The 27,697-nt window shown below is 42.3% G+C and overlaps 1 protein-coding gene across 4 annotated transcripts in view; it reads left to right on the top strand.

Moving 5' to 3' along the window:
• The window catches only part of GPSM1 (G protein signaling modulator 1), a 137,873-nt gene that overhangs the window by 39,542 nt on the left and 70,634 nt on the right, over nucleotides 1–27,697 (top strand). For 2 of the 4 annotated variants that reach the window (XM_072632949.1, XM_072632953.1), the window contains exons 2-3: nucleotides 21,637–21,858; nucleotides 26,586–26,721. In XM_072632949.1, the coding sequence (XP_072489050.1) occupies nucleotides 21,637–21,858; nucleotides 26,586–26,721 (358 nt within the window). Of the gene's footprint in view, nucleotides 1–10,314; nucleotides 10,604–18,233; nucleotides 18,318–21,636; nucleotides 21,859–26,585; nucleotides 26,722–27,697 lie in introns of those variants that run through there. The other 2 variants (XM_072632954.1, XM_072632950.1) reach the window with 2 other exon arrangements.

Below are 27,697 nucleotides of genomic sequence, written 5' to 3'. Positions count from 1 at the left end.
GTTGTTTGTTTTAGAATGTTGTTAGTGTGCAGATGGCTCTAGCTCTGCTCTCCTCCCTCTGTCATCAGTTCACATGGGTCTTTTCAGGTTTCATCATTTCTTTTGGCTCAATCGTTTTCCATTGCATTCACAAACCATAATTTGTTCAGGCATTCTCTATTTGATGCCCCACTTTAGTTTCTTCTTTCCTGCTACAAAAAAAGAACTGCTACTAATATTTTTTTGTACCATTGGGTCTCCTTTCTCTTTTCTTTGAACTCTTTGGAATGCTGGTAGTGGTATTACTGAGTCAAAGGTCATGGACAATTTAGTAGGTTTGGAGACATAGTTCTAGATTGCTTTCTGGAATGCTGGACCTCTCAGTTTCTTAATATGATAATCTAATTGCATTATCTACTTCATAGGTTTATTTTGGGGAAAGCATTATGTAATCATGAAGCCCCAGGTGAGTTATTACCATTATTGTTACTATAGGGTGAAAATTCCTGGAAATTGAAAGTTAACGTTAAATGGCCAAAATGATCTCTCAATACTATTTGCTGTCACTGAACCAAGGCAAGATAGCTGGGATATTATCTTTTCTGAGGCAGAGGAGAACCTAAACATTGCCTCTTTTTATTGGGATGCAGGGAGGTTGCAATGCCCATGGCTGCTGCCCTCTCTGAAGAGAGTGATGGACGTAAGGTAGGGGCATCTCCTGGACACTAGGCAATGTGGGAATATCTAGGGACTCTCAGGCTGCTATGGTGCCCTCTCCCAGGAAAGGATCTACAAGAGAAGAGTGTTCCCCTTCATTGCCTCCTAGGGGACTGTCGCTCCATTCTGTCTCCGACTTTTTTCCTCCTTCCCTCACACACACTCCCTTCCCACCCTAACTGAAAGAAGTCTGTGTGGCATAATAGACATAATGGTAGAATCAGGAATACCTGTGTTTAATGAAAAGCTCTTTGTAAACCTTAAAGTGCCGTAGAAATGTGAGCTATTGTAATTAATTATTATTATTAATTATATGTCCCTAGATATGTTTTATTTGTTCTGCCGCTCTAAGTTGGAGCTGGGCTCTAAGAAAGCTGGGCTACCCAGCAAGCAACAGACCCACTCCTTTGGGTTTGGAAGACACAATGCTCCAACACACTAGGTAGTGTCAGCTGACAACTGAAATAGCATCATCAGAGCCATACTCACATCCTGACTCCCTCCATCAAGATCAAAGGTCCAGGAGGAGGGCCTCCTCCAGAAAAGCTCTGGCAGCTGCCCAATGAGAGGGCTGGAACTCTGGAGGGCTGTGTCCTCAGGCATGCTGCCCCATGCACTGTGTGCTGGGGTTAGAAAAATGCCATATGACAAGCAAGCAGTGCAAGACTAGTACTGTAATGGTATAGACATGGTCTGAGTTCTCAGAACTTTTCCTTCTAAATGACTAAAAGCTTTTAAGCTCTAAATATGCAGGGATAAGATGATCTCCCCCTGGAAAGGGACTAGATACTGCGGAAATCAAAGAAAATCTCCTCTCAACCCCCACTTACCTCAAGCCCCTTTTCTAATCTCAAAGGGGATCCTCTGGGCCTTTGCCCAGATTGTCCCCCATTCCTGGAATGTACTTCTTCTGCCCCTCTGCCTCTTAGAAGCTCTAGCTTCTTTCAAGGCTCATTTTATTTGCCTCTTTCTATGGGAAACTCCTGTAAGAGTTAGAGCTCTTTTTTCATAGGATCCTAGATGGGGAGCTGTAAGGGGCCTTAGAAGCCATCTATTCACTTTGAGAGCACTGAGGTACAAAGAGGTTAAATGATGTGCTGAGGGCCCAACAAGCATCCAAGATGGGATTTAAACCTGGATCATCAGACTCTAGAGGCAGTCCTCTTTCTGTACAACCTGACTGCCTCCTTTAGGACAGGGGTGATTTTAAATTTTGTCTACGTATCTCCTGCCTATGGTAGAGTGACTTGCACATAGTAGGTGCTTAACAAATGTTTGTTGGATTGGATTGGAGACCTGGCAACCATGACCTCAGGAAAGAATGGATGAGTTCAGGTCCCTCTGAGACTAAAAGGGCTCCTGGGAAGTTAGTTAAGCATTCAAGAGAGAACACTAGAGTCTTAATATGCTACATACCCTTAATGCCTCAAGTCATTGTGCTCATCAAAGTCTCTAATTTGTTTGATTTCATTTTTTTTTTTAAAATATGATCCCATCCTCTTCAATTCACTCTGTGCACTCTGTCTCTATGTATGTGTGCGTGTGTGCATGTGTGTGTGTGTGTGTGTGTACTCCCACCCCGTGCCCAGATACTGAAATGTTTCAAGAGTTACAAATATTGTCTTTCCATGTAGGAATGTAAACAGTTCAACTTTAGTAAGTCCCTTATGACTTCTCTTTGCTGTTCACCTTTTCATGGTTCTCTTCATTGTTGTGTTAGAAAGTCAAATTTTCTTTCCAGCTCTGGTCTTTTCATCAGGAAAATTTGAAAGTCCTCTATTTCATTGAAAGACCATTTTTTCTCCTGAAGTATTATACTCAGTTTTGCTGGGTAGGTGATTCTTGGCTTCAGTCCTAGTTCCTTTGACTTCTGGAATATCCTATTCCATTCCCTTCTATCTCTCAATGTAGAGGGTGCCAGATCTTGTACTATCCTGATTGTATTTCCACAATACTTGAATTGTTTCTTTCTAGCTGCTTGCAATATTTTCTCTTTCACCTGGGAATTCTGGAATTTGGCCACAATGCTCCTAGGAGTTTCTCTTTTTGGATCTCTTTCATGCGGTGTTCTGAGGATTCCTTGAATGTTTATTTTGCCTTCTGGTTCTAGAATCTCAGGGCAGTTTTCCTTGATAATTTCATGGAAGATGATGTCTAGGCTCTTCTTTTGATCATAGTTTTCAGGTAGTCCCAGAATTTTTACATTGTCTCTCCTGATTCTATTTTCCAGGTCAGTTGTTTTTCCAATAAGATATTTTACATTATCTTCCATTTTTCGAATCTGCGCTGTATGTTCTGAGATATCTGTCTTTCTCATAAAGTCCTTAGCGTCCATCTGTACCATTCCAGTTTTGAAAGATCTATTTTCTTCAGTGAGCTTTTGAATCTCCTTTTCCATTTGGTTGATTCTGCTTTTGAAAGCATTCTTCTCCTCATTGTCCCCTTGCACCTCCCTTGCCAACTGAGTTAGGCTAGTTCTCAAGGTGCCAATTTCTTCAAGATTTTTTTGGTTCTCCTTTAGCAGGGAGCTGATCTGCTTTTCATGCTTCTCCCTCATCCCTCTCATTTCCCTTCCCAGTCTTTCCTCCACCTCTCTAACTTGATTTTCAAAATTCCTCTTGAGCTCTTCCATGGCCCGAGCCCATTGGGTGGGCTGGGACACAGAATCCTCGATTTCTGTGTCTTTGCCTGATGGCAAGCATTGTTCCTCCCCATCAGAAAGGAAGGGAGGAAGTGTTTTTTCTCCGAGAAAATACCCTTCAATAGTTTTACTTCTTTTCCCTTTTCTTGGCATTCTCGTCAACCAGTGACCTGACCTCTGAATGTTCTCCTCACACCCACCTCGCCTCCTGGTCCTCCCAGCCAGCGTTTGGGGACTGAGATTCAAATGCTGCTTCCCACCTTAGGGTTTTTGGCGGGGGCAGGGCTGCTATTCAGTGTGAGAATTAAGATCAGGTGGTCAGGGGCAGGGCTGCCTCCCTGGCTCAGTTCCCTCCGGGGGTTTATGCATAAACCTTCCACAATGGATCCAGGCTCCCGCCCATTTGGAGAGCCCCTGTCTGTAGCCGCCTCTCAGCTTCTATCTCCTGGGGCGGCCCGAGCCACGGGGGCACCCCACTCCCCTCTCAACCCGCTAAAGGGACTCTCTCACCTACCCCCGTCAGTCCCCTGTTGGTGGGGGGGCTTGTAACGTCGCTGGAGATCCCGTCTCTGGAGCCTTCTCGGATCTGTACCTCTTGGAGCCGCCACCGCAGGTCCGGGCTGGGCACCGCGTCTGCAGCGCGACGGACCTTTTGCGAGAGGTTTGCAGGTTCCTCTGTGGGTGGGGAGACCCGCGTGGCAGCTGGAGATCCCGTCCCCATAGCCCTCTCAGATCTTTTCCTCACGGTGTCGCTGCCGCGGTATGGCTGCTCTCTGCTCCCCGTCCCAGCGCCCAGTCCACGGTGCAAAGGACCCCCTGCGAGAGGTTTGCAGGTCTCTCCGGAACAGAAATCTCCCTCGCTCCAATATTCCGTGGTCTCTGGGTGCAGAATTCGCCCTGGGTTAGTCCCCTCTGCCGTTTTGTGGTTTGTGGGTTCGGAGCTATGTGTATGTGCGTCTTTCTACTTCGCCATCTTGGCTCCGCCCCCCTCTAATTTGTTACTAGGGAGTAATAGATGCTGGGGAGAATGATGCTCTATTTGTTCAAATACAGAGAGGTGGAGATGAGCTGCACTGATTTACATAACCTCTCACCAGATACAGATTCATGATACTTGGTCCAGAGTTTGGGACTGGTCTGTGTTTGGGCAGCAGAGGAAGAAGGTTCAGGAACTCTGCATTGTGCATGTATTCGTCCTTCGTTGCTGAAGAAGACCATGCCATCCGAGAAATGATGACATGACTTGCACTTGACTTTGTTTTGAGTGAGGGAGGGCTGTGAAGTATCATGATGGTGTGGAACATTTTCTACTTATTTCTCTCCCTAGGATTATATGATTGTGGCCATAGAACAGATCCCCACGGGTATTTGCTCGCAGAGTAGATTATTAGGGGTGGGTGTGGAGATGAAGGAAGTAGGGAGGGAACAATCAGGAAAGGGGAGGGAGACTGCCTCCAATTGAATGAGAACTGAGATGTGGAGCTAAAAAATTCTCTTAGAAATCAATCAGTTCGATATACTAGCATTTTTAAGTGCTTACCATGTGTCAAGCACTTTGATAAGCTAACACAAATAGAAGTAGAAAGACAGCCAGTCCTTTCTAATAGAGGTAGATGGCACATAAAAGAAAGTGGAAAAGGGGACTAGGAGTAGGCAGAACAAACGTATGCCTTGGGATGTGGTAGATGGAGTCCTGAGTGCGGCCTGGAGTGGAATGAAACATGGTGGACCTGAGGCCCCTCCAGAAATGGAGATTCTGGAAAGAGCCATCCCATCAGAGGGAGAGGACACAGGGCCGGCGGGCACTTGTGTGAATTTTCTTGCTGGAATGAGGCTCCAGAACTGAAGAAATGGGGCATGTAGGGGTAAGGATGGCACAACAGATCTGGAGTACAGCCTTGCAGCCCTCTGTTAAACAATGCCAGGGCATTCTGGCATTGCAGAGCTGCCAAAAAACATGAATGTAAAAAAACCAAAGGGCTCCAGTCTAGCAAGGATTTATTTTTGGTCCTAAGAATAGTGGGAGATCTTGAAAGAAAGGTGACAAGATGAGGGAGAGTAGGGAGAAGGACGAAAGAATGCCCAAGGAGCAGCAAACCATTAGCAGAACCATGTCGCATGGAATGATCAGTAGTCATACAAAGCTCAACACCTCACCCCTGGCATTTGGCACAAAAGCGCCGTGCGCTTTTTCTCTTCTCTCAAATGTTGAAGTAGAGAGGACAGGGAAGAATGAGATTTTGAGCTGTCTTTCTGGAGATTGCCCCCAATGTTGACCCCAAATTCCAGACCTGCAGAACTTAGACAGGAGAACTGAGAACTTAGGCCAAAGATCCCCTTCTTGGCAAGCCCCAGGTGCCTCACACACACCTGTAACTGCACATCCCACAGCTGGGCTCAGGTCTGCGGCTCCATAATAACCATCATTGGTTTTGACCTACTAGAGGTAAATTGATTTTTGCTGCTTCCAGTGCTGGCTAACCTCCCAAGCTAAAAAAGCATTGGCTTGGCACATAGAACTGCCTGCTCCACAGGTGGGGTGGCAGAATCTTCAGAGGTCACGTTACCCATCCCCCTGCATTCAGGCATGGCCACATAAACCAATTTGAGTTAGGCTGGGGTCTTAAAGGAGACTCATGACTCCTCACCTCCCCCACTCTATTCCCATATTCCACCAGCCTATCAGTGTATATGCAATGGCACATCAAGTGTTTTTAGTTCCCAATTCACCTTCAGGCCAAGAGATGGAGATGTGATGCTGCCTGATCCAGGCTGACTTTCAGACCTGGAAGGCAAAGGGAAAGATACTGTCCTCATTACTAAACCACTCAGAAGTGGGGTGAGGGGCATGCAGAGCAGTACCCTGAGACCTGGGTCTTCATACAGACATGAGTCTGTCTGAATTAGTTAAGTGAAGAGGAAAGACAGAGTGACTTCCATCCTCCTCCCCACTTATTCACACAAATCCAAGGACTGGTAAGGACCAGGTCATTAATTACCTTCCCTACACCCCTGAGCCTTCTAATTCTCTGTATCTATTTTGACAGAAACTATACTTACTCTAGGAAAGTAGAAATGGGTCCTGCTTTATGCAAAAACTATATTCTGAAAAAGTGTATCAATTGAGGTTGTATAGCCTCTTTTAAATATACTACGGCAGCTGGGTAGCAAAGTGGATAGAGTGATAGATTTGGAATCAGGAATGTTTGTTCAAAACCTATCCAAGACACTACCTTTGTGAGTCTGAGCAGGTCAGTTAACATGCCTGCCTCATTTTCCTCATATGTAAAATGGGTATGATGATAATGTCTACCTCCACTGTTGTGAGAATCAAATAACATGATATGTACAAAACACTCCACAAACCATAAGGTGCTACATAAATTCTAGCTAGCTATTTGTAGTAGGAGCATTCAGTACTTTAGAGCAGGAATTCTTCATCTGGAGTCCACGAAATTATGCTTACTTTTATATTTTGGGTAACTGTACTTCAATATGCTTGCTTCTTTTATAATCCTATTGTGTTTCATTTTGTTCCATTAAAGACATTTTTTTTTCTGAGAAGGGATTCATAGCTTTCACTAAACTGCCAAAGGGGTCCATGGTTAAGAACCTCTGGTTTAGAGGGAAACTGTGGTGAATCCTTTTTAAAACAAGAAGTCCTTTTATAAAATAAATCATTTTATCTCCAGTTATCTCCAGGTTTGCCTGTTTATTAGGTTTGGATTTTTTGTATTTTGTGTTTCTTAAAGTAAGGCCTTCCCGAATATAAAATTACCCAAGGTTCAAACAGTGCCATCTATTTCTTACAATACCAGTCATTCCCTTGAGAAATAGTTAACGATATATAGCTGTCTTATGGACTAATAAATAAGGGGAAGGAAGCTAATGCAGCAAACACAGTGACCTTGAGTGTTAGGAAACCTTGCACTTAGAGATTTAGCTCTCTCTTTTTGGATCTGATAGTGTAGGATGATGACCTAAATGGAATCCTCTGTGGCCTATGGGGCTGAGGGCTTGTGGGTCAGATCATATAGGAAACAAGAGCAGCTCCATAACAGGCTGGCAGAGGAGTCTACTTGGAATCAGGCAGGGTCTTGCTGGGCCCCTCACATACCAGAACAGCCCTGCTTGTGAGCATAGAGGGAAGGAGGAACTCAGGGCTACAAAATGCACAAGGGGAAACACTAGTTTAAATCTCAGAGGAGATGTTGGGTAGAATAGCTAGCATTTATAAAACCCCTTAGGGCTGGCAAAGCGCTTGACATGTATTAACTTACTTGATCCACACAATTAGGTGGGTCCTTTTATTATTCCCATTTTATAGAGGAGAAAATGAATATCAGATGTTAAATAACTTGTCCAGAGGCTCACAGCTAGTAAGTGTTGGAGGCATGGTTCAAACTCAGGGCATCGTGGCCACAGGTCTAACACTCTATCCACAGCAAGATTTATTTTCCTGATCATTTGCAGATTGTAGATGATGGAAATACAGAAGGAGGCAATTTGGTGTGGTGGAAAGAATGACAAACTTGGAGTCATAAGACCTGAATTCAGATCCTGCCTTTGCTATTTACTAACTGTGCCTTTGAACTATCCTAGAATGATAATCCTGTAAGAGCATTAGGGGTGATTGAAAGCCCCACAGTTTTCTCTGCTTAAGGATTTTGTTGCCAGACTTGATATGGAGAATCAAGGACTAGGAATGTCAGTGCCACATCCCCTTGCCTCTCCTTTTCAGATGCAGGTCTGCTGGTGTTGTGTGAAGGGGATTTGCTTTCTTTTTAAAAAAAATAAATAAATTTATTATTTACTTTTAACATTTATTTTTTTTTAAATTTCAATTCTGAATTCTCTTCCTCCAGCTGCTCCCTCCCTAAGGTAATCAATATGTTAACAATTATAAATGAGAAATCATGCAAAAAAATTTTCCCTCTTAGCTATGTTGTAAAAACAAAAAGGCAAGAAAAATAAAGAAAGTGAGAAAAGTATATTTCAGTCTGCACGCAGAGTTCATCAGTTCTCTCTCTCTGGAAGGGGCTAGCATTTTTCATTGAGTCGTGAAGGTGATTTTCAAACATAGCCACAGATGAAAGAGAAATAATCACCTGTTAAGAAAAACCAAAAGGTCTTAACAGACACAACTGTTAGCACCCCCTTCTGCCACTTAGTAGCAGTGCCTTCGTCTCCAAATAGAATTGGCCTCCACCAGCTTGGAGAGTGCATCATCCTAAGCTCCTGCATTCAGTAGAGGTCCTGTGGTCCCAGCATGATGTCACTTTCAGCAGAAGGGCTTCCTTCCTGGAAAGGACAGGCTAGCTATTCTGCACATCATGGCAAGGTAGGATGCCAGGGACAGAGAGAGATTCTCAGCTGCTTGAGGAGGACCATAGGGTTTCATCTCAGACATTTCCCTCCAACTTTTATAGGCATATACCTGTGGCACTGGGATGAGGAACCAGCATTTGTTCTGGTCTTGTCTTAGGCTTTTCTTAGTGGACTGGAAAAGAGTCTGTCACCAGGGTATTCCTTATTCATCTACCAAACAACCCCATTTCCTCCCTATCTTCTAACTCCATCCTAATCACCCACAGAGTGCTTCCTCAGAGAAAACAAACTCATTTTTACCACCTGCGCCAAACTGAATTAACAAGGTAAAAAACTTGATCATCATATAATTAAGAAATCCATATCATGCATTCCAAAACCAAATAGAAATGTTTTTTGGTTATCTGATATTTTAAGTTATCTATGCCACCATCCCCTTATAATGATGCAGCCTGTTGGGGACTTACTATGTAAAGAAATGGATAATGGCACCCTTTAGCTTAAGAATCTTCAGTGGCTCCCTCTTGCCTCTTGTATAAAAGACAAACTCTAGCATTCAAGGCCCTCCACATAATGGGTCCAGTTTACCTTTCCAGCCTCATTCCATACTATACCCTTCATATACTATACATTAGTAGACTATAATCTGTTCTTTATTTCACCCTGCCTTCTTCCACCTCCGTTCATTCATTCAGGCTATCCTACATAGCTAGAAAGCACTGAATCCACGTCTCCACCTTTTAAAATCTTTTTCTTCAAATACCAACTGAGTTAAGTTGTTCCATGAAGTCTTCTCTGATCACCACAGCTGAAAATAATCTCCCTTTTCTTAAATATTCACAGGAGTGGGGAACCTGCAGTCTTGAAGCCACATGTGGCCTTGAGAGTTGTTCTGTGAAGTCTGGATTTAGTCAAAAGACTAAAGATGGCCACATGTGACCTTGAGGCTGCAAGTTCCTCACCCCTGTCTAGAGCATTTTTCTGGATCTTTCCTTTGCACCTATTATCATTACCCTTATATCACACTTCTTTATATAGATGTTGAATTCCCACAATTAGACTGGAAGCTATTTGGGCAAAGATTATGTCATTTTCCATTTTTGTATTTCTAGTACCTAGCACAGCACCTTGCATTTTGTAAGTACTTAAAAAATATTTGTTAAATAGACTTGAATTGAATTATCAATTGAGTTGGACTTAATTTCATCCCTCTATTCAATTCTGCCCTCCCCCCCATCTACTTATGACACTTATCTTACAGCTTAGCATTGAAAGGATTGGGCTGCCCTTGATCTCCATCTAGCCACTGATGAGCAAGGTGTGGGGCTGGGGAGGCAGGGGAAGGGAGGGTCAGTGAGCTTCCTCCATCTGTCTTCTCTGCCCTAGGAAGGAGGTAGCCCAGAGTTGTCTGGGATCAGCCTGGAGACAGGGTAGTGGCTGCCCTAGCTGGATTGGACCATTCTAAGCCTCCTAAGAGGAATAATCAAAAGCTCCAAATTGCAGAGGGCCTGACCCAATGTAGAGTAGGACATTGCTTAGTACCAATAACTCCACCACTGCTTCTGAGAGCACCATAGTCAAAAGAAATTAGAAATTTCTTCAGGATTGAAATTGAAGTTTGAAGTATCTCACAGGACAGAGGGTTATACCAGGGGGAGGCTCATGGATGCCAATAGGAAGCTGGATGGTGAAGAAATTTTCTCCCCAGTGGACCAATGAAATCCACCACCAACCCCTAGAGGAAAAATCTCCTGCTACCATCATCCCAGGGGAGATGCCGACGACTGCTGTAGAAGGCCAGCCATCAGCCCTAAGCTTGGCAGAAAGGGCTGTGTGCAAGGTGGTGTATGGTGCCCCACGGCCCCGGCCCCTCTTGCTTCCTGTGGGCCTGGAACTCTGGCTTTATGTGCAGAAGATGCGCAGTGTACAGAAAAGAAGGTACAAGGCAACCCTGGGAGGGAGAAACTGAGGGAGGGCTGGCATACTAGATGATAGTTCATGCCTTAGGCTTAAAGGGAGGTCAGACACACAGATGACTAAGGTGGGTTTGGGAGATGGAAGGAAAATGGGCCAACTGATTTGAAGGGGAGTGAATTGGACCCAGGGTGATTAAGGAGGAGTGTCTAGCCTGAGGTAATGGAGGTGGGGGATGGAGCAGTGTTGATCTTTGTTTGGGCAGGCTGCCCTGTGGTTGGTCTCCTGGGAACAAGCCTGGCTGGTTTGGGGAAGTCATGCCCCCCTGTAATTTTTCCCTGGCACTCAGAGTCAGGTTAGGATTTCCTTTCCCCCAGCTTGTGTTTTACATATTCATGATAAGAGCAGCAGTGCTACTGCTTTAGTTACAGGTGGTGCTGGTTTAAGCATGCCCAGTCCCTAGATCTTCAGAGCACCCACTTTAAAAAGAAAAGTCTATGCCCATGTAGTTGAGTTTTTTGGACCCAGCTCTAATTCCAATATTCAGATCTGTTGGAAACTTATTATCTTGCTCAGCAACCTTCAGTTGCCTGTGTATTGTGTTCTGCATGTAAAAATACAACTTAAAAAAAACAACCAAGATTCTTATCCCAACTTCTGCATTGTGCTAGAAGAATCATAGTAAATAGGCAAGTCAGACAGCCAACAAAGATGCAGCTCATTCTAGGACAAACAAATTTTAATTAAAAAGCACTGCGAATGGCATGGGCTCACCTTAGATAGCAGGGGGCTAATATTCCAGCTGACTGGTTGCCATGGTAACCCCCTGGCGCTACCCTCTGGTACTGTCCAAGGCCTCACTGTTTCCCTTTCTTGCTGGCAAATTAAATCTAGAGAAGTAACTGAAGATCAGAGCACAACTGGTGTAGAATCCATCTTAGGTAGACTGGGGGCCTTGGGATAAGAACAACTTAGCCTGGTTGGGTGGTTTAGATTTACTATTTATTTTGAATCTACAAAGTGCAAAAAATGTACAGAATGTCCCCAAGACCAAGTCCCTAAGTCTCCACCTCTATCTGCTATTGTTTGGGTCCTATTTCAGCACAACCTGAGTTCTGTAGATCATAACTGGAGAGTCAGTTAAGCCAAGATATCCTGAAAATGGTTTGAAGATTATAGCACCAGTGCTTCTATCATGTTAGGGCACAAGTCTGCCATTAGGCGCGGGTGAGGGTAGGTAGCAATGTGGTATGTGGGGAGAAGCAGCAGCCAAAGTTAACACATTACTAAACCAACATTTCTTCAAGTGGGGAGTTAAAAGAATAGGATCATGGCCCTAGATCTCAAAGAGACCTTTAGAGGGCAGCTAGTCCATTCTTCTCATTTTACAGGTGTGGAAACTGAAGTTACATGACTTACCTAAGGTCATACAGGTAGAAATCAGGATTCAAATCCAGTGCATTTTCTGATTGACCAAGGAGATAACAAAAGAGTGGAGGGAGTCAAAGAAAGCTGAGCTATAGAGCCAACCAATCCTTCTACTCATCTTGGTGTTCCTCCTCCCCAGGTTATGATCATTAGGTTTCTGATTTTGTCCATCCTAGTACAAATGCAGTGTACTCTATCTGTCTCTGCCTGTTTCCTTCCACACATGGACCAGGGTGGTCCCTTGGGGTCCTCAAGACAGTCTGAAAAAAATGTAATTTTGGATGAGGGTGGATGAGGGAGATATGTTGGTCAAAGGAACCTAATGAGACATTTGGAATTAAAGAAACATGAGGAATATTTCTGGCATTGTTTGCCATCTTTTCTTAATGAAATGAAGCTTTACCCTCAGTAAAACTTATGTCTCTAGTAGTGGGAGGATGGGCTAGCATCCTCTGCCCCAGAGTACTAATTGGCCATGACTGTATTTTAGATAAGTCTAGAGGGTCATCTCCAAGGGGGTCCCACCATGAGTATAATGACAGCCAGGAAAGAGGCATCCCTCTCCCCCACAGGGATCATGGGAGAGAAAAACACATAGAGAAGGGAGCCCCAGAGATGGGATGGCTTGTGCCACATACCACCACAGGTAAGAATGATAGAGTAGGTCAAAATGTTTCTTTCTCCTTTTTCTTGGAGGTCTATGTGCAAACCTCCCCTACTCTAGCTTCTTTGATAATTTATGAAAACAGTTTGCAGGAATATGTAATTATATTTTCCCCTTTCTCTCTCTCCTATTCACTCATCAAAAGGTTAACTTAAGGCAAGGTTGGTGGTGCACAGAAACCAGGAATAGCCTCCAAGTCAAACAGAAATCTAGCCACTTGGAGGAAAAAAAAGAGTGTTTTTCATTGGTCTTCCTCTCTCTCTCCTCTTTGTACTTCTGCAGTCACCCCTGGCCAATAGCTCCCTTGGGGACCAGTTACTCTTCTATCTAAGCCAAGCCAGATTGTTGTGTTTTTTTTTCCTGGAGTCCATCTTAGGCAATCTTAAATTCCAGGGTCACTTCCTAATGGCCTCTTGGCTGTCCTATGGCCTTATGTTAGTGGCATTCAGAAAATATCTATTTCTCAGAATCTTTTCTACCTCTTTTTTTCTCCTGATGTCCACCAAGCTCTGGACTTCTGCAACCCTCTGCTCCATGTGCCATAGGTACCAGGGGCATATGCCCTCAAAGACAGAGCAGCAAAGATGTCATCTGTTCTTTGTCAGTTAAAAGTTTTTTAGATTTTGTGGCATCCCAAACCAATTTACTAGTTGCCTCAAACCAATCCAGCTAAGCAGCACTGCAGAAATAGATTGATTAGAGACTAGACCTAAAAATGTTTGTGCATGTGGGTGTGAAGAACAGGAGGCTACACACACACATACACTCACACTAAGGTATCCAGTCTTTCTGTGACAAATTCTGTTCTCTGACTAGCCTATCCACTAAACAATTCCATCTTCAGGGATGTGACTTTTAGAGGCACATTCAGAGGGCAGATACCCTGAGCAGAGCTTCACAAAGGTGTCTGAACCTGTAGAGGAGGTGAAGACAGATGGTGGAAGGAATTGATGAAGGGTTAAACTCAAGTAGAAATCACATACAGACTTAGAAAGTCACAAATTAACATTATCTGTGTTGTATTGTATTGTATTTTGTTAAAGATTTCCTGATTACATTTGAATTTGTTTCAGAGCATACTGTTTAAGCCATGAGTTTGATATCTCTGGTGAAGAAATAGATTGGGTAACTTCCCAACCCTGGACAGAAGGGAAGGCAAAGTAGGAGTCACTCAAACATACCAAACATTCTCTCTCTCTCTCTCTCTCTCTCTCTCTCTCTCTCTCTCTCTCTCTCTCTCTCTCTCTCTCTCCCTCTCTCCCTCTCTCCCTCCTCTGTCATATTCTTTCTCAGTTTGAAATAGGACCCTAATTAGAGAGAACTACAATATTGACTTTTCCTCTATACTTCAATGTCCTTTTCTGTTAAATGGGGATGAACTAGACAAGGTTGGAATAGACTATCTCTAATGTTCCAATTCATATGATCTGATGCTCCTTCAGACAAAATCACATTCTGGTAAATACATCATGCTCCTCTAGACTAGAATAACTTCGTCTGAAGTGTACTTTTCCCTGAGATCTCACAATCAGAGCCAGCCAAGAATAGGGTGAAAGAGTGGCTTTGCTGTCCAGGTGGCAGATGGGATTGTAGCACAAGTGGCTTTTCCAAGAACAATGTCATAACTTCCATCTGTTCTGAGTCCAGGAACGCCAAAAATCCTTCTTAGCCTGAGCTCCCCTTCTCCCAGGGCAGGCATGTATTCTGGTGAAATGATTGTCTCCCACATGACTGTTATTGCTTCTAATGAGCATGTAAATAATGGGACCAGACATCGAGTCCCTGGGGCTTCCAGAAATGGATTGGAACCCTGGAGCAGGGATTGGGTGGAATTTTTCCAGGATATTTGGCTTTCTCACGCACTCATCAATCCACCCATTTTCTACTAAATAGCCAAACTGGAGCATCTGGTCATCCAATCATCCCTGGATGACTAGCCAGCTGGATGTTCCTGCAGCTGGGACAGACAGGTTAGTTGCTCACTGCCCTGTTTGTCCCTCTGCTGACATCAGGTCCAGCAAGTCAGGGCCAGTGGAATGAAATGTCAGTGCATAGTTTCACAGGTGACAAGGAACACAGCTCTCCAAGAGAAAGGCCTGGAAAGCAAAGTGGTGGTGGCAAGCCAGAGGCAAAATGAGTTTACTGAGTGAATGAGAAAGAAAGAGAGATAGTCCAAGGTCTGTGGGTTCTTTCAAGGAGAAAGGAGATTCAACTGAGGCTTGACACAGAGCACTGTGCTGAATTCAAGCTCAGAGAACATTTATAAAATACCAACTCCATGCAAAGCAAGTTTCAGGCTGCCAAAAACTTCACTACAAGAATGCAGCTGTGCGCAATGCTGTACTTACCTGTCCTGGAGACTTTTTTTGCAAGAGAGGTATCATAGTATAGTGGATAATGAGCTAACCCTTGGAGTTAGGAGCACCTGTCTCGACCCACACTGACTGTATATTGTGGGCAAATCACTTAACATTAGTGTCTTCTTAACATGAGTATCTCCATACAACTCAAGACCATGAGTTACCAGGGTTACCAAGATAAAAAAAAAGTTCTTCATTAGAGTTCCTTATATCAATGCAATCACAAGTTGCATCTAGAAAAAAATAAAAAAGAGGAAACATTTTGTGTGTGTCATCTCTTTTCACCTCCATGCCTCTGCTCTGTCTAGGGCCATACAAAGCTAAGTGATACAGCGGATGGAACACTGGGACTTGAGTCAGGAAGCCCTGAGTTCAAATCCAGCCTCACACATTTACTAGCTTTGAGACCTTGAGCAAGTCACTTAACCTCTGTTTGCCTCAGTTTCCTCACCTGTTAAAATGAGGATAACTCTAGCACCCACCTCCCAGAGTTGTTGTAAAGATAAAGTAAGATAATCATTATAAAGCATTTAGGACAGTGCCTAACACGCAGCAGTTAATAAATGTTTAATTTATTGATTTAAATTAAATAATAATTAAATGTTTAAGTACTTAATAAATGCTTCTTCCATTCCTTCTTTGGTGGTCCTACCTTGTCCAACCATAACTGTCCGAGGGAGCGAGGAATGTTTCTGTGCTTGGAAATAGGACTTTATTCATTATTTTTTTATTATTTTATTTGTTTTCAGTGTTCTACAATCACTTACATATATCTTAGATCTTTTTCCCCTTTCTCCCCCTTCTTCCCCCCTTCCTCCCCACTCCCTCCCTAAGATGGCATACAATTTTATGTAGGTTCTACACATACATTCCTATTAAATACATTTTCACCTTAGTCATGTTGCGTAGAAGAATTAAAATGAATGAGAGAAATCATAAAACAAACCAAAACATAATACAAAAGAAAATGGTCTGCTTCCTTCTGTAATTAAATTCCATAGCTCTTTCTCTGGATGTGGAAGGCATTTTGCCTTAAGAGACCATTGGGAATTTTTTAAGTCCTTGCATTGCAATGAGGTTCTAAGTCTACCAGAAAAATTCCTCCCACACTCTGGTTGTTGCTGTGTATAAAGTTCTCCTGCTTCTACTCCTTTCACTCAGCATCAGTTCATATACGTCTTTCCAGGCCTTTCTGAAGTCTTCCTGTTCATCATTTCTCATAGCACAAGAGTATTCCATTACATTTACATGCCACAATTTATTCAGCTATTCCTCAATTTATGGACATCCATTTGATTTCCAATTTTTGGCCACCACAAAGAGAGCTGCTATATATATTTTTGCACATGTGGGACCCTTTTCCATTTTTATGATCTCTTGGGGATACAGTCCTAGAAGCGATACTACTGGGTCAAAGAGTATGCACATTTTTGTAGCCCTTTGGGCACAGTTCCAAATTGCTCTCCAGAAGGGTTGGATCAGTTCACAGCTCCACCAACAATGAATTAGTGTTCCAACTCTCTCACATCTTCTCCAACATTTATCACCTTCCTGTTTTGTCATGCTAGCCAATCTGATAGGTGTGATGTGGTATCTCAGAGTTGTTTTGATTTGCATCTCTAATCAATAGTGACTTAGAGCATTTTTTCATATGAGTATAGATAGCTTTAATTTCTTCCTCTGAAAACTGCCTGTTCGTATCCTTTGATCATTTATCAGCTGGGGAATAGGACTTCATTCTTAACCTTCTAGGGGTTGCTGACAGTGGGGACTCCATGGATTCCACCCCTACCTCCTGTTTGTATCTAGCTGCCGTTGAATGTGATTGGGTTGTGATGGCATATTCAAGTACTCTGAAAAGGGAGGACATCGGTGTGTACTAGCTTTCAAAGTAAATGGGGATGGGGATCACAGACTTGTTCCCTGAACCTCCGAAAGTTAGAATGACGGTGTTCCCCTTGGGCCTTGGTGGAGCTACTTTTAGAATCATCCCATGGCTGACCTACATCAAATATAAACAAGCAACCTTTTGGAATGCTTTTCCCTCAGAGGTAAAACACAATGAGAGTGGAGATAGAACTCCAGCAAGTCTAGGTAAATCCTTTAGAGAGAGAGATCTACAGCATATTGCTGAAGGACGCTGAGAGTCCTTGAGGTGAGGCAGCTTCAGGGAGGTCTCCCCCAAAAAATATGCCTTAGTACCTTAAGTTACAGATTTAGAGCTAGAAGAAGCCTTACAGGTCACATGGGTCATCGATGGACCACACATTTGGAGCTGGAATGAACCACACAGAGGTCATCCAGTCCAGCCTCCTCCAATTGCAAATAAGGAAATTTAATTCCACACCAGTGGGAATACAGGTAATAAGTAGCAGTCAGTGAATCAATAAACAAGCATTATTAAGCACTTATAGTCCACACATTCTAACCAATATGGAAACAAAGAAAGGCACATATATGGGCCCTGTCATTAAGGAGTTCATATTCAAAGGGGGAAGATAGATGCAAATAACAATGTACATAAAAGGTGTGTACAATCTTGTTGTCTAGTCATTTATTTCAGTCGTGTCTGACTCTTTGTGACTCCTTTGAGGTTTTCTTAGCAGAGGTTCTAGAGGGGTTTGCCATTTCCTTCTCCAGCTCATTTTATAAATGAGGAAACTGGTGAACGATATTAACTATTAAATGATATTAAATGACTTGCCCAGGGTCACACAGCTAGTAAGTATCTGCGGTCAGATTTGAGCTCAGGAAGAGAAGTCTTCCTGATTTCAGGCCCAGTGCTCTATCTCCTTCAAAGGTATCAATCAGTCAACATTTATTTATTTTTTTAAAATATATTTCCACATGAGTCATGTTGGGAAAGAAAATTCAGAACAAAAGGGAAAAAACACAAGAAAGAAAAGCAAAAGAGAAAATAATATGCTTTGATCTTCATTTGGACTCCATAGTTCTTTCTTTGGATGAGTTGAGCATTGTCCATCATGAGTCTTTTGGAGTTACATCATTGTGTTGCTGAGAAGAGCCAAGTCTAACAAAGTCAGTCATCACACAACGTCACAATTGTGTACAGTGTTCTGATTCTGCTCACTTCATTCAGCATCAGTTCATGCAAGTCTTTCCAGGTTTTTCTGAAATCTGCCTGCTCACCATTTCTTATGGAACGATAATCATATTCCCTTGCATTCATATAGCACAACTTGTTCAGTCATTCACCTGTTGATGGGCATCCCCTCAATTTCCAGTCTTTGCCGCCACGAAAAGAGCTGCTATATTTTTTGTCCATGTGAGTCCTTTTTCCTTTTCTATGATCTCTTTGGAATACAGACCTAATAGTGGTTCAATCGACATTTATTAAGCACCTATTATGTGCCAGGCATTGTTCTAGGTGCTAGAGATACCCAAAATGAAATTATTTCTTACTTAAATGAGTTTATATTCTAATGGGGAAGATAATACATAATATAAAAAATACACATAAAAGAATCATTATGAAGTAATTAAATACAAGTTGGTTTGGGAGGAAGGGCACTAGCAGTTGCAGGGGATCAGGAAAAGCTTCATGCAAAAGATACCTGAGTTTCATCGTAATGGGAGAGAAGGACCCTGATGCCAGAGTTCCAGGCATGAGGGAGAGTTCATTCAAAAGCACAGGAATGGAGTGAAGAAGAAAGAAAAGGCCAGTTGGCCTGAATTACTAGATGTGGGAGGGGAATAATGTCCAGGGAGACTAGAAAGGTAAGTTGAGACCGACTTGTGCAGGACTTTAAAAGCTAAATGGAAAAGTTTTTATTTTATTCTAGAGGCAGTAGGGAGCACTAGATTTGGTTAAGTGGGGCAGTCCCATGGTAAGATCTGTGCTTAAGGAAAATTACTTTGGCAGCAATGAATAAAATAGACAGGAGTGGTGAGAGGTTTAAGGCAGGGAAACCAAGAAAGAGGTGGTGAAATAATCTAGACAAGATGTGAAGAGGTCCTGAGGTTGCTGTGTGAGTGGAGAAGGATCGATGTGAAAGTAGAAACAGCAAGGTTTATCAAATAAGTAGATATGTGGGGTGGTGGAGAGCGAAGAAATAAAGATAATGCCAAGGCTACAAAGCTGAGACATTGTTGTCTGTCCTTTGTTCTTGAAGAGGACCGTGACATCAGGAAGATGATGCCATGACATGCAGGTAAAATTGCTTTAAGTGAGGCAGGGCTGTGCAAGGTCACCAGCCTCACTCTCTGCCCTGGAGCCATCTGGGTCCAGTGGTAGAAATAGATCAGGACGACTGGAGATGGCCCCAAATGCTGTGGGAGACCTTGGCCCTTTAAGCTAAGGTCTTTCCCAGATCTCTTTCCCAGATTGTGGTGCCTTTGATAGAAATAAGGAAGTCTGATAGAATTCTATTTTAGGCGTAACAGCTCTGGCTCATCTGTTTCGAAATCTCCAATAGGCAGTTGGTGTTTGTTGTTCAGTCTTGTCTGAGTCTTTATAATGCCATGGACCAGAGCATACCAGGCCCTTTTATCCTCCACTGTCTCTACAGGTCTGTCCAGACTTATGTTCATTACTTCCATGACACTATCCATCATATCCTCTGCTGTCCTCTTCTCCTTTTGCCTTCAATATTTCCCAACATTAGGGTCTTTTCCAACAAGTCAGTCGTCTTTAAGCTTCAGCTTCAGTATTTAAGCTTCAGCTTCAATATTTGACCTTCTAGTAAATAGTCTGAATTAATTTATTTAAGTATTGGATGATTTGATCTCCTTGATGTCCAAGAGACTCTCAGAAGTCATCTCCAGCACCAAAATATAAAATTTTGATTCTGTGGCACTTAGCCATACACTGGAAAAACCATAGCTTTGAATAAATGAACTTTTGTCTAAGGTGATGTTTCTGCTTTGTAATATGCTGTCCAGATTTGCCATAGCTTTCTTTCTAAGGAGCAAGGGTCTTTTAATTTCCTGGCTGCAGTCACTGTCTGCAGTGATCTTTGAGGCCAAGAATATAAAATCTGACTCTGCTTCCATTTCTTCTCCCTCTATTTGCCAAGAAGTGATGGGACCAGTTGCCAACATCTGATCCCCAACTAAAGCTCAGGGGAGATGCTGGGAATGGATATATAGAACTGGGGTCATCTCCATAGAGATGGTAGTTAAACCCATGGGAACTGATGAGACTACTGATAGTGTAAATAAAGAAGGAAAGAAGGCCCAGGACAGAATCTTGAGTAACAATCACAGTTAGGAGGTGGGATATGGATGATGAGGCAGCAAAGGGGACATTGAAAAAGCACAGATAGGTAGGCAGAAACCAAGAAAGAGTGTCACAAAAACCACAGAGAAAAAAGTATCAGAGAAGGGAGGGTGGTCACTAAAGTCTAATGTAGCAGATAAATTGAGAAGGATTAGGATGAAAATAAAACAAATTAACATAAAACAAATGAAAATTGACAAATTAGAGCTCATTAATAACTTTGAAGAAAGCAATTTCAATCAGAGTGATTAGGTCAGAAGTCAGATTGTAAAAGGTTGAGAAATTAGTGGGAGGAGAGAAAGTGGAGGAAGATAGTTATAGTAAGCTTTTTCAAGGAGATTGATAAGAAAAGGGAGGAGTGATATGGGGTGATAGCAGCAAGTGGTGAAGGTTTTTTGTTTTGTTTTGTTATATTTTTAAGGCTTCTGGAGACTTAGGCATGTTTGAAGGTAGTAAGGAAGAACCAGTTGAAAGGGAGCAGTGAAAGATTGGAGAGTTGGGACTCATTGAGGATGGAATCTGCTGAAGGAGAGAGTATGGGGATCAAGTGCACATGTAGAGTGGTTGGTTTTGTCCAGGAGAAGGATCTCCTCTTTGTCAAAAAATGGAAGAAAGGAAAAGAGAGAGGGAGATGATGACATGAAGAGAATGAGAGACAACAGAGCTCATGTCGAATGATCTTAATTTCTTCGGTAAAGTAAAAGACTACATCTTCAGCTGAGAGAGCTGGGGAAGGAAGTGGTATGGAGAACTTATAGGGGGGAGAGAGACAGACAGACAGAGGGAGAGAGAGAGAGAGAGAGAGAGAGAGAGAGAGAGAGAGAGAGAGAGAGAGAGAGAGAGAGAGAGAGAGAGAGCTGACAAAGACCTCCTGAAGAAAGTGGGCTTTGAAATCAGTTATGAAGAAAGCCAGAGAAACCAAAAGGCAAAGTTGAGGAGGGAGATCCTTCCAGACATGAAAAGTGGCCACTGCAAAGACACAGATCTGAGAGATGGAACAAGTTGTCCAAGAAACTGCAAGTAGGCTAGTATGGCTGGATTGTAAAATATGTGGTGGGAGTAAAAGTGCAAAAAGTAAGAAGGATCCAGGTTGTGAAGGGCTTTAAATGCCAAAAATTGGATTTTTATATTTGCTCCTGGAGGTTAACAGGCAGCCACTAGAATTTATTGAGTACCAGAAACAAATTCCTGGGCCAAAAGGATTATGAACCTAACCCCATAGGGACCATTGTGGTTAGGCGGATGTTTCAGTCCCTGGGGAACCCTATGCCCAGTCACTGAGTAGTTGGCCAAGTCTTTGTGACAAAACCCCATCTGTGTTACTGCTACAACTTCCCTCAGTTTTCCTTTCCCTTGGTTTCCCCAGGATGGAGGCCTCTTGCCTAGAGCTGGCCCTGGAAGGTGAGAGACTCTGTAAAGCTGGAGATTTCAAAGCTGGGGCTGCCTTCTTCGAAGCTGCTGTCCAGGTGGGGACTGAGGATCTGAAGACCCTGAGTGCAATCTACAGCCAACTGGGGAATGCCTATTTCTACCTGAAAGAGTACTCAAAGGCCCTTGAGTATCACAAACATGACCTCACCCTGGCCAGGTAAATCAGGGGACCCCATATAGGTTTGCGATTGTATGAATGGAATTTGTGTCACTGTGCAACTGGGAGATATTGTGATTATGTGTATATATGGAGCTAGGCACGTGAGACAGAGTAACCCAGTATATGTGGCTGGGTATGACTCAGTATATGTGAATGGGTATGTTTATTATGGCAGGGGAGTAAAGGGTGTTAACTCTTAGTGTAACATCCAAAGAAGATGGATTAAATTTCTCTTCCTTAACCAATAACCAGGGTTTTGCCTGGTCTAGTAGGTGTGCTTCCTTCCCCCCTACCTCAGAGCATTGCCTATAGATGGGCAACTACTACCTCCCACCCATTGGCTGCAATTTCTTTTTTTTATTTAATTAATTTATTTGTTTTCAGTTTTCATTTCCTTAAGTTTTAAATTTTCTCCCACTCCTTCCCCAAGATGGCATGCAATCTTATACAGGTTCTACACATACATTTTTATTAAACACATTTTCACTTTAGTCATGCTGCATAGAAGAATTAAAACGAATAGGAGAAACCATGAGAAAAAAACAAAACGTAACATAATATAACACAAGAGAAAATATTCTGCTTCGTTCTGCATCCCAATTCCATAATTCTTTCTCTGAATGTGGATGGCATTTTGCTTCAAGAGTCCTTTGGGAATGTTTTAGGTCCTTGCATCACTGTGAAGGGCTAAGTCTATCAGAAACAGTCCTTGCACACTGTGGCTGTTATTGTGTACAATGTTCTCCTGGTTCTGCTCCCCTCACTCAGCATCAGTTCATGTCTTTTCAGGTTTTTCTGAAGTCTGCCTGTTCATCATTTCTTATAGTACAATAGTATTCTATTACATTCATACAACTTGTTCAGTCATTCCTCAATTGATGGTCATTCCCTTGATTTCCAGTTCTTGGCCACCACAAAAAGAGCTGCTATAAATATTTTTGTCCATGTGGGACCTTTTCCCATTTTTATGATCTCTTTGGGATACAACCCTAGAAGTAATATTGCTAGGTCTGGCAGCAATTTCTTAAGGTTCCATGACTCTCTCTAAGATCTGGCCTATTCACCACTACTACACCCACCACTCCCAAGGTGCTGCCTACCTGACAATCCATTCTTCTCCTGCTTCAGATACCTTGACTTTTCAGTCCCTCATAACTTCAATTCCTGGGGCAGCTAGGTGGCGCAGTGGATAGAACACCAGCCCTGGTCTCAGATACTTACAACTTGTGTAACCCTGAGCAAGTCACTTAACCCTAATTGCCTTTCTCTTATAGACACACACACACGCACACACACACACACACACACACACACATACACACACACACCCTCCAATTCCTATGATTTATTTTTGCAGCCTACTTCTTCATTGGAGCACAAGAATGTTCATCATCATACCACAGACACCCCCCCCCCCCCGCCCCAACTCATCACCCCAGAGGTATTTGTATTTAACAGCTTACCCATCTTACCCCTTTATAATATGCCAGGGCAGATTCTGACAGTGACAGACATCATTGTCACTTGTGCTTCCTCTTCTTTCCCCTTCCTTGACTTGGACCCTTGCCACCCCATGCTTCCTTTGGGATGCTCCATGTTAATAGATCTGCAATATTTTTCCCCAAAAAAATATTGTTTATTTATTTTAACATTCTTTTTTTTTTAATGTAAATTAACACAACTCTGAAATATCACCTCACATCAATCAGATTGGCTAATATTAAAAAAAGAAAAATGATAAATGTTGGAAAGGATATGGAAAAATTGGAATTCTAATGCATTCTTGATGGAGTTGTGAATTGATCCAACCATTCTGGAGAGACATTTGGAATGATGCCCAAAGGGCATCCAAACTTTGATCCAGCAATACCACCACTTGGTCTGAATCTCAAAGCGGTCATATAAAAGGGAAAGGACCTACATGTGCAAAAATATTTATAGCAGCCCTATTCATGGTGGCAAAATATTGGAAATTGAAGGGGTGCCCATCAATTGGGGAATGGATGAACAAACTGTGATATATGAATGTAATGGAATGCTGTTGTGCACTAAGAAATGAAGAGAAGGCAGATTTCAGAAAAACGAGGAAAGACTTAGACAAACTGATTCTGAGTGAAATGAGCAGAACCACGGTAACAGTAGCGACATTGTGTGATGATCAACTCTGAACTACTCAACTCTTCTCAGCAACACAATGATCCAAGACAAGTACAAAGGACTCAAGAAGGAAAATGCTATCCATATCCAGATAAAGAACTGATGAACTCTGAATACAGATTGAAGCATATTTTTTCACTTACTTTGTTCTTTCTCGTGTTTTTTTTCCTTTTGATCTGTTTCTTCTTCCACAACTGTGATGAATATGGAAATATGTTGTATATGATTGCACATGTATATAAACCTTATCAAACTGCCTACCATTTTCAGGAGAGGGTGAAAAATTTAGAGCTCAAAATCTTATAAAAATGAATGCTAAAATTTTTTCTTGATATATAATTAAGAAAAAATACTATTTAAAGCAAATAAATAAATAAAAATCTAAAAACATTCTTTTAAAAAATTTTTGAGTTCCACATTCTCTCCTTCTCTCCAGCCCCTCCCCCATTCTTTGAGAAGGCAAGTAATGTAGTATCAATTATACATGTGAAATCATGTAAAACATATGTTGATGGTTTGCATATATGTTACCAAAAAAGCAAGTAAAATAGTAAAATAGTAATTGTGAATAGTAAAAGTGAAAATATACTTCCGTTTGCACTCAGAGTTCATCAGTTCTCTCTTGGGAGGTAGATAGTATTTTTCATCGTGAGTCCTTCTGAAATGTCATATCATTGTCTTGATCAGAGTAGCTAAATCTTTCACAGTTAGTCATTGTTACAATATCGCTACTACTGTGCATGATGATCTCCTGGTTCTGTTCACTTCACTTTGCATCAATTCATGTAAGTCTTCCCAGGATTTTTTGAAACCATTCTTCTCATCATTTCTCCCCAAGCTTTTTGAAGAGAAGTTTTGTATACCCAGCACTTATTACAGCGCCTAGCACTCAGTATATGTTTAATAAATGCCTTTTTCATTCATTCATTTATTTAGTAAATACTCATGGGTTGAAGTGAACCATAGGCCTCTTTGGGTCTGACAAAGGAAATAAGCATTTATAAAGTGCCTACTATGTGCCAGACACTGTCCTAAGGACTTTACAAATACTATCTCATTTGGTCTTCACAACAACCCTGGAAGATAGGCACTGTTATCATCCTTTTTTTTTACAGTTGTGGAGACTGAGGCCATCAGGTTATGTGACTTGCCAAGGGTCATACAGCTTGTGAGGGTTTGAGGTTAGAAAGGTTGAGAGAAGACATGAGTTACATGTTTTAAGTCATAGACAGTATAGAGAAGGAGAAAGAGGATTTGCTAGAACTAGGAGTCTCTCTTAGAGGTCCCCTAAAGAGGAAACTTGGGGATAAATTGGCTCATCTAGCAAGAATTTATGAAATTTGTTTCCTTAGAGGATGGAGATGCGCTAGTTGCCTTAAAAGTCTTCAGGTGGCCACTTCTAGGGCTGTATCCCAAAAAGATCATAAAAATGGGAAAAGGACCCACATGTAAAAAATATTTATAGCAGCTCTTTTTGTGGTAGCCAAGAACCAGAAATCAAGGGAATGCCCATCAATTAGGAAATGGCTGAACAAGTTGTGGTATATGAATCCAATGGAGTACTATTGTGCTATAAGAAATGATGAATAGGCGGACTTCAGAAAAACCTGGAAAGACTTATATGAATTGATGCTGAGTGAAGGGAGCAGCACCAGGAGAACAGTGTACATAGTAACAGCCACAGTGTGCAAGGACTGATTTTGATGGACTTAGCCCTTCTCAGCAATGCAAGGACCTAAAGCAATTCCAAAGGACTGATGGCACATGCCATCCACATCCAGAGAAAGAACTATGGATGGAATCTGAATGCAGAGTGAAGTAAACTATTTTCTTTTTTTGTTTTGTTTTGTGTTTTTCTTTCTCATAACTCCTCCATTCATTCTAATTTTTCTGTACAATATAACTAATGCGAAAATATGTTTAATAGAAATATTTATGTAGAGCCTATATCAAATTGCACACTGTCTTGAGGAGGGGGGAGAGGAGGAGGGGTGAAAATTTAAAATTTCGGGAAGTGAATGTTGAAAACTAAAAATAAATAAATTAACTTCAAAAAAAGACTTCAGGTGGGAGCTCTGGTTGGCAACAGCTTCCTGATTTAGATAAATGGTGCTTATACATTACTTTATTTCTTTACCTTGCCAACAGGCATGAATCTTCTTATAGAAACAGCATTATACTCCCTGGTGCAGATCCCCCTGCCCTGTGCTCAGTCTTCGGTTTGCTAAACCTGGGAATATCAAAATCTGCTAAAGCCTGAATTCTTTGAGCCCACATACCAAGCTGTGTCTGAGCTGTGTCCTTAAGGCATTCAGACGCTGACCACCAGAATTACAGGCTTCCCGCTTCTGTGACAGGCACAGTGTGAATTCAAGGAGGTCAAGAAGGTGGTTCCTTTTAGGACCAGAATCAAAGTTTCTATTTCAGACTGACTAAGAGATTGAGCTACAGTGCTCAGGGCCTGAGTTGGGGAGGGGAGGAGGTCTTCTGAGGCTGAAGGCCCCAATTTCTGCTCTAGATCCTTCTTGCTGAGCTAATCTACTGTCTTCCCACCTCCGTTCCCCCAGAACTATTGGAGACCGCATTGGGGAAGCCAAGGCCAGTGGCAACCTGGGCAACACCCTCAAAATCTTGGGCCGTTTTGAGGAAGCTGTTGTCTGCTGCCAGAGACACCTGGACATTTCCCAGGAGCAGGGGGACAAGGTAAGAACCCAAAGGCAGACGCCCTGGAAGACAGAACTTTTCCAAAGTTCTCCATATCCAGCTCTCTCTTCCCACCTCCATCTCTCTAAACCACCCTGGCCCTCCAAGGTGACCACTTCCTGCTCTCTTAATCCTTTATATGTACAGACCAATTGAGGGGTGACATTTCATTCACAAATCCAGAGGTGTTCTTTTATTCAGTGCCCAGTCGTCTATATCATTGGAAGAGATTGGAAGGGAGTGTAGATACAGATAACCCAAAAATTTAAATAATTTTTAAAAATTCTTTTTGACTCAAGAATACATCTACACACAGGCTCGACATTTGAACATGGGTGTGTCAGATACCCTCGAATTTCACAAACTTTCAGCCTTAAAGAATGAAGGCACATTGTGAATCAGTCCCCAGCTTCCTCATCCTGCCCCCTTCACTCCCCTGTACTACTCAGTCAGTCCGTTCAGAGCATTACCAGCATCACTTCAATTCCACCAAGATTTGCTAAGCTCCTAATATGTGCCAGGCATTATGGATACCAGAGCAAAAAGGAAACAGTCCCTACACTTAAGTGTATATTCTACTAAGGAGAAGCAACTCATGCCTAAATAAAGAAGCAGCAACGTAGGCAGAATTTGCTACTTTCCCTTTCGGCTTCCTTGGGGTCCTGAATCATCCTCCATGGAATCGGGGAAATTTGGTTTCAAAGGCCTTTCTCTCGATTCCTGCTGGGCTAGGTAAAGGAGTAAATAGAGATAAGTTAACGATACCGTAAAAGCCCAACTTGCCATCATGTATGTAATCAATACCAGGCTGTGCTAAATTAATCTCATACAAAATTCCAGGTCAGACCACAAGTATCTCATTCTTTATAATTTATTAGACTTAATTTTATAGTCTGCCCTATTTTGAAAAATGCCGTTTTGAGAGGAGGAGCTCAAAAGTATGGAATAGGTAGTTTCTTCTTTGCAGGAAAGTGTT

This window comes from Notamacropus eugenii, chromosome 1 (assembly GCF_028372415.1).
Source record: "Notamacropus eugenii isolate mMacEug1 chromosome 1, mMacEug1.pri_v2, whole genome shotgun sequence".
In the NCBI taxonomy this organism is placed as follows: domain Eukaryota; kingdom Metazoa; phylum Chordata; class Mammalia; order Diprotodontia; family Macropodidae; genus Notamacropus; species Notamacropus eugenii.
Note: the sequence above shows the minus strand (reverse complement) of the source record. Positions and strands in the feature narration are given on the sequence as shown.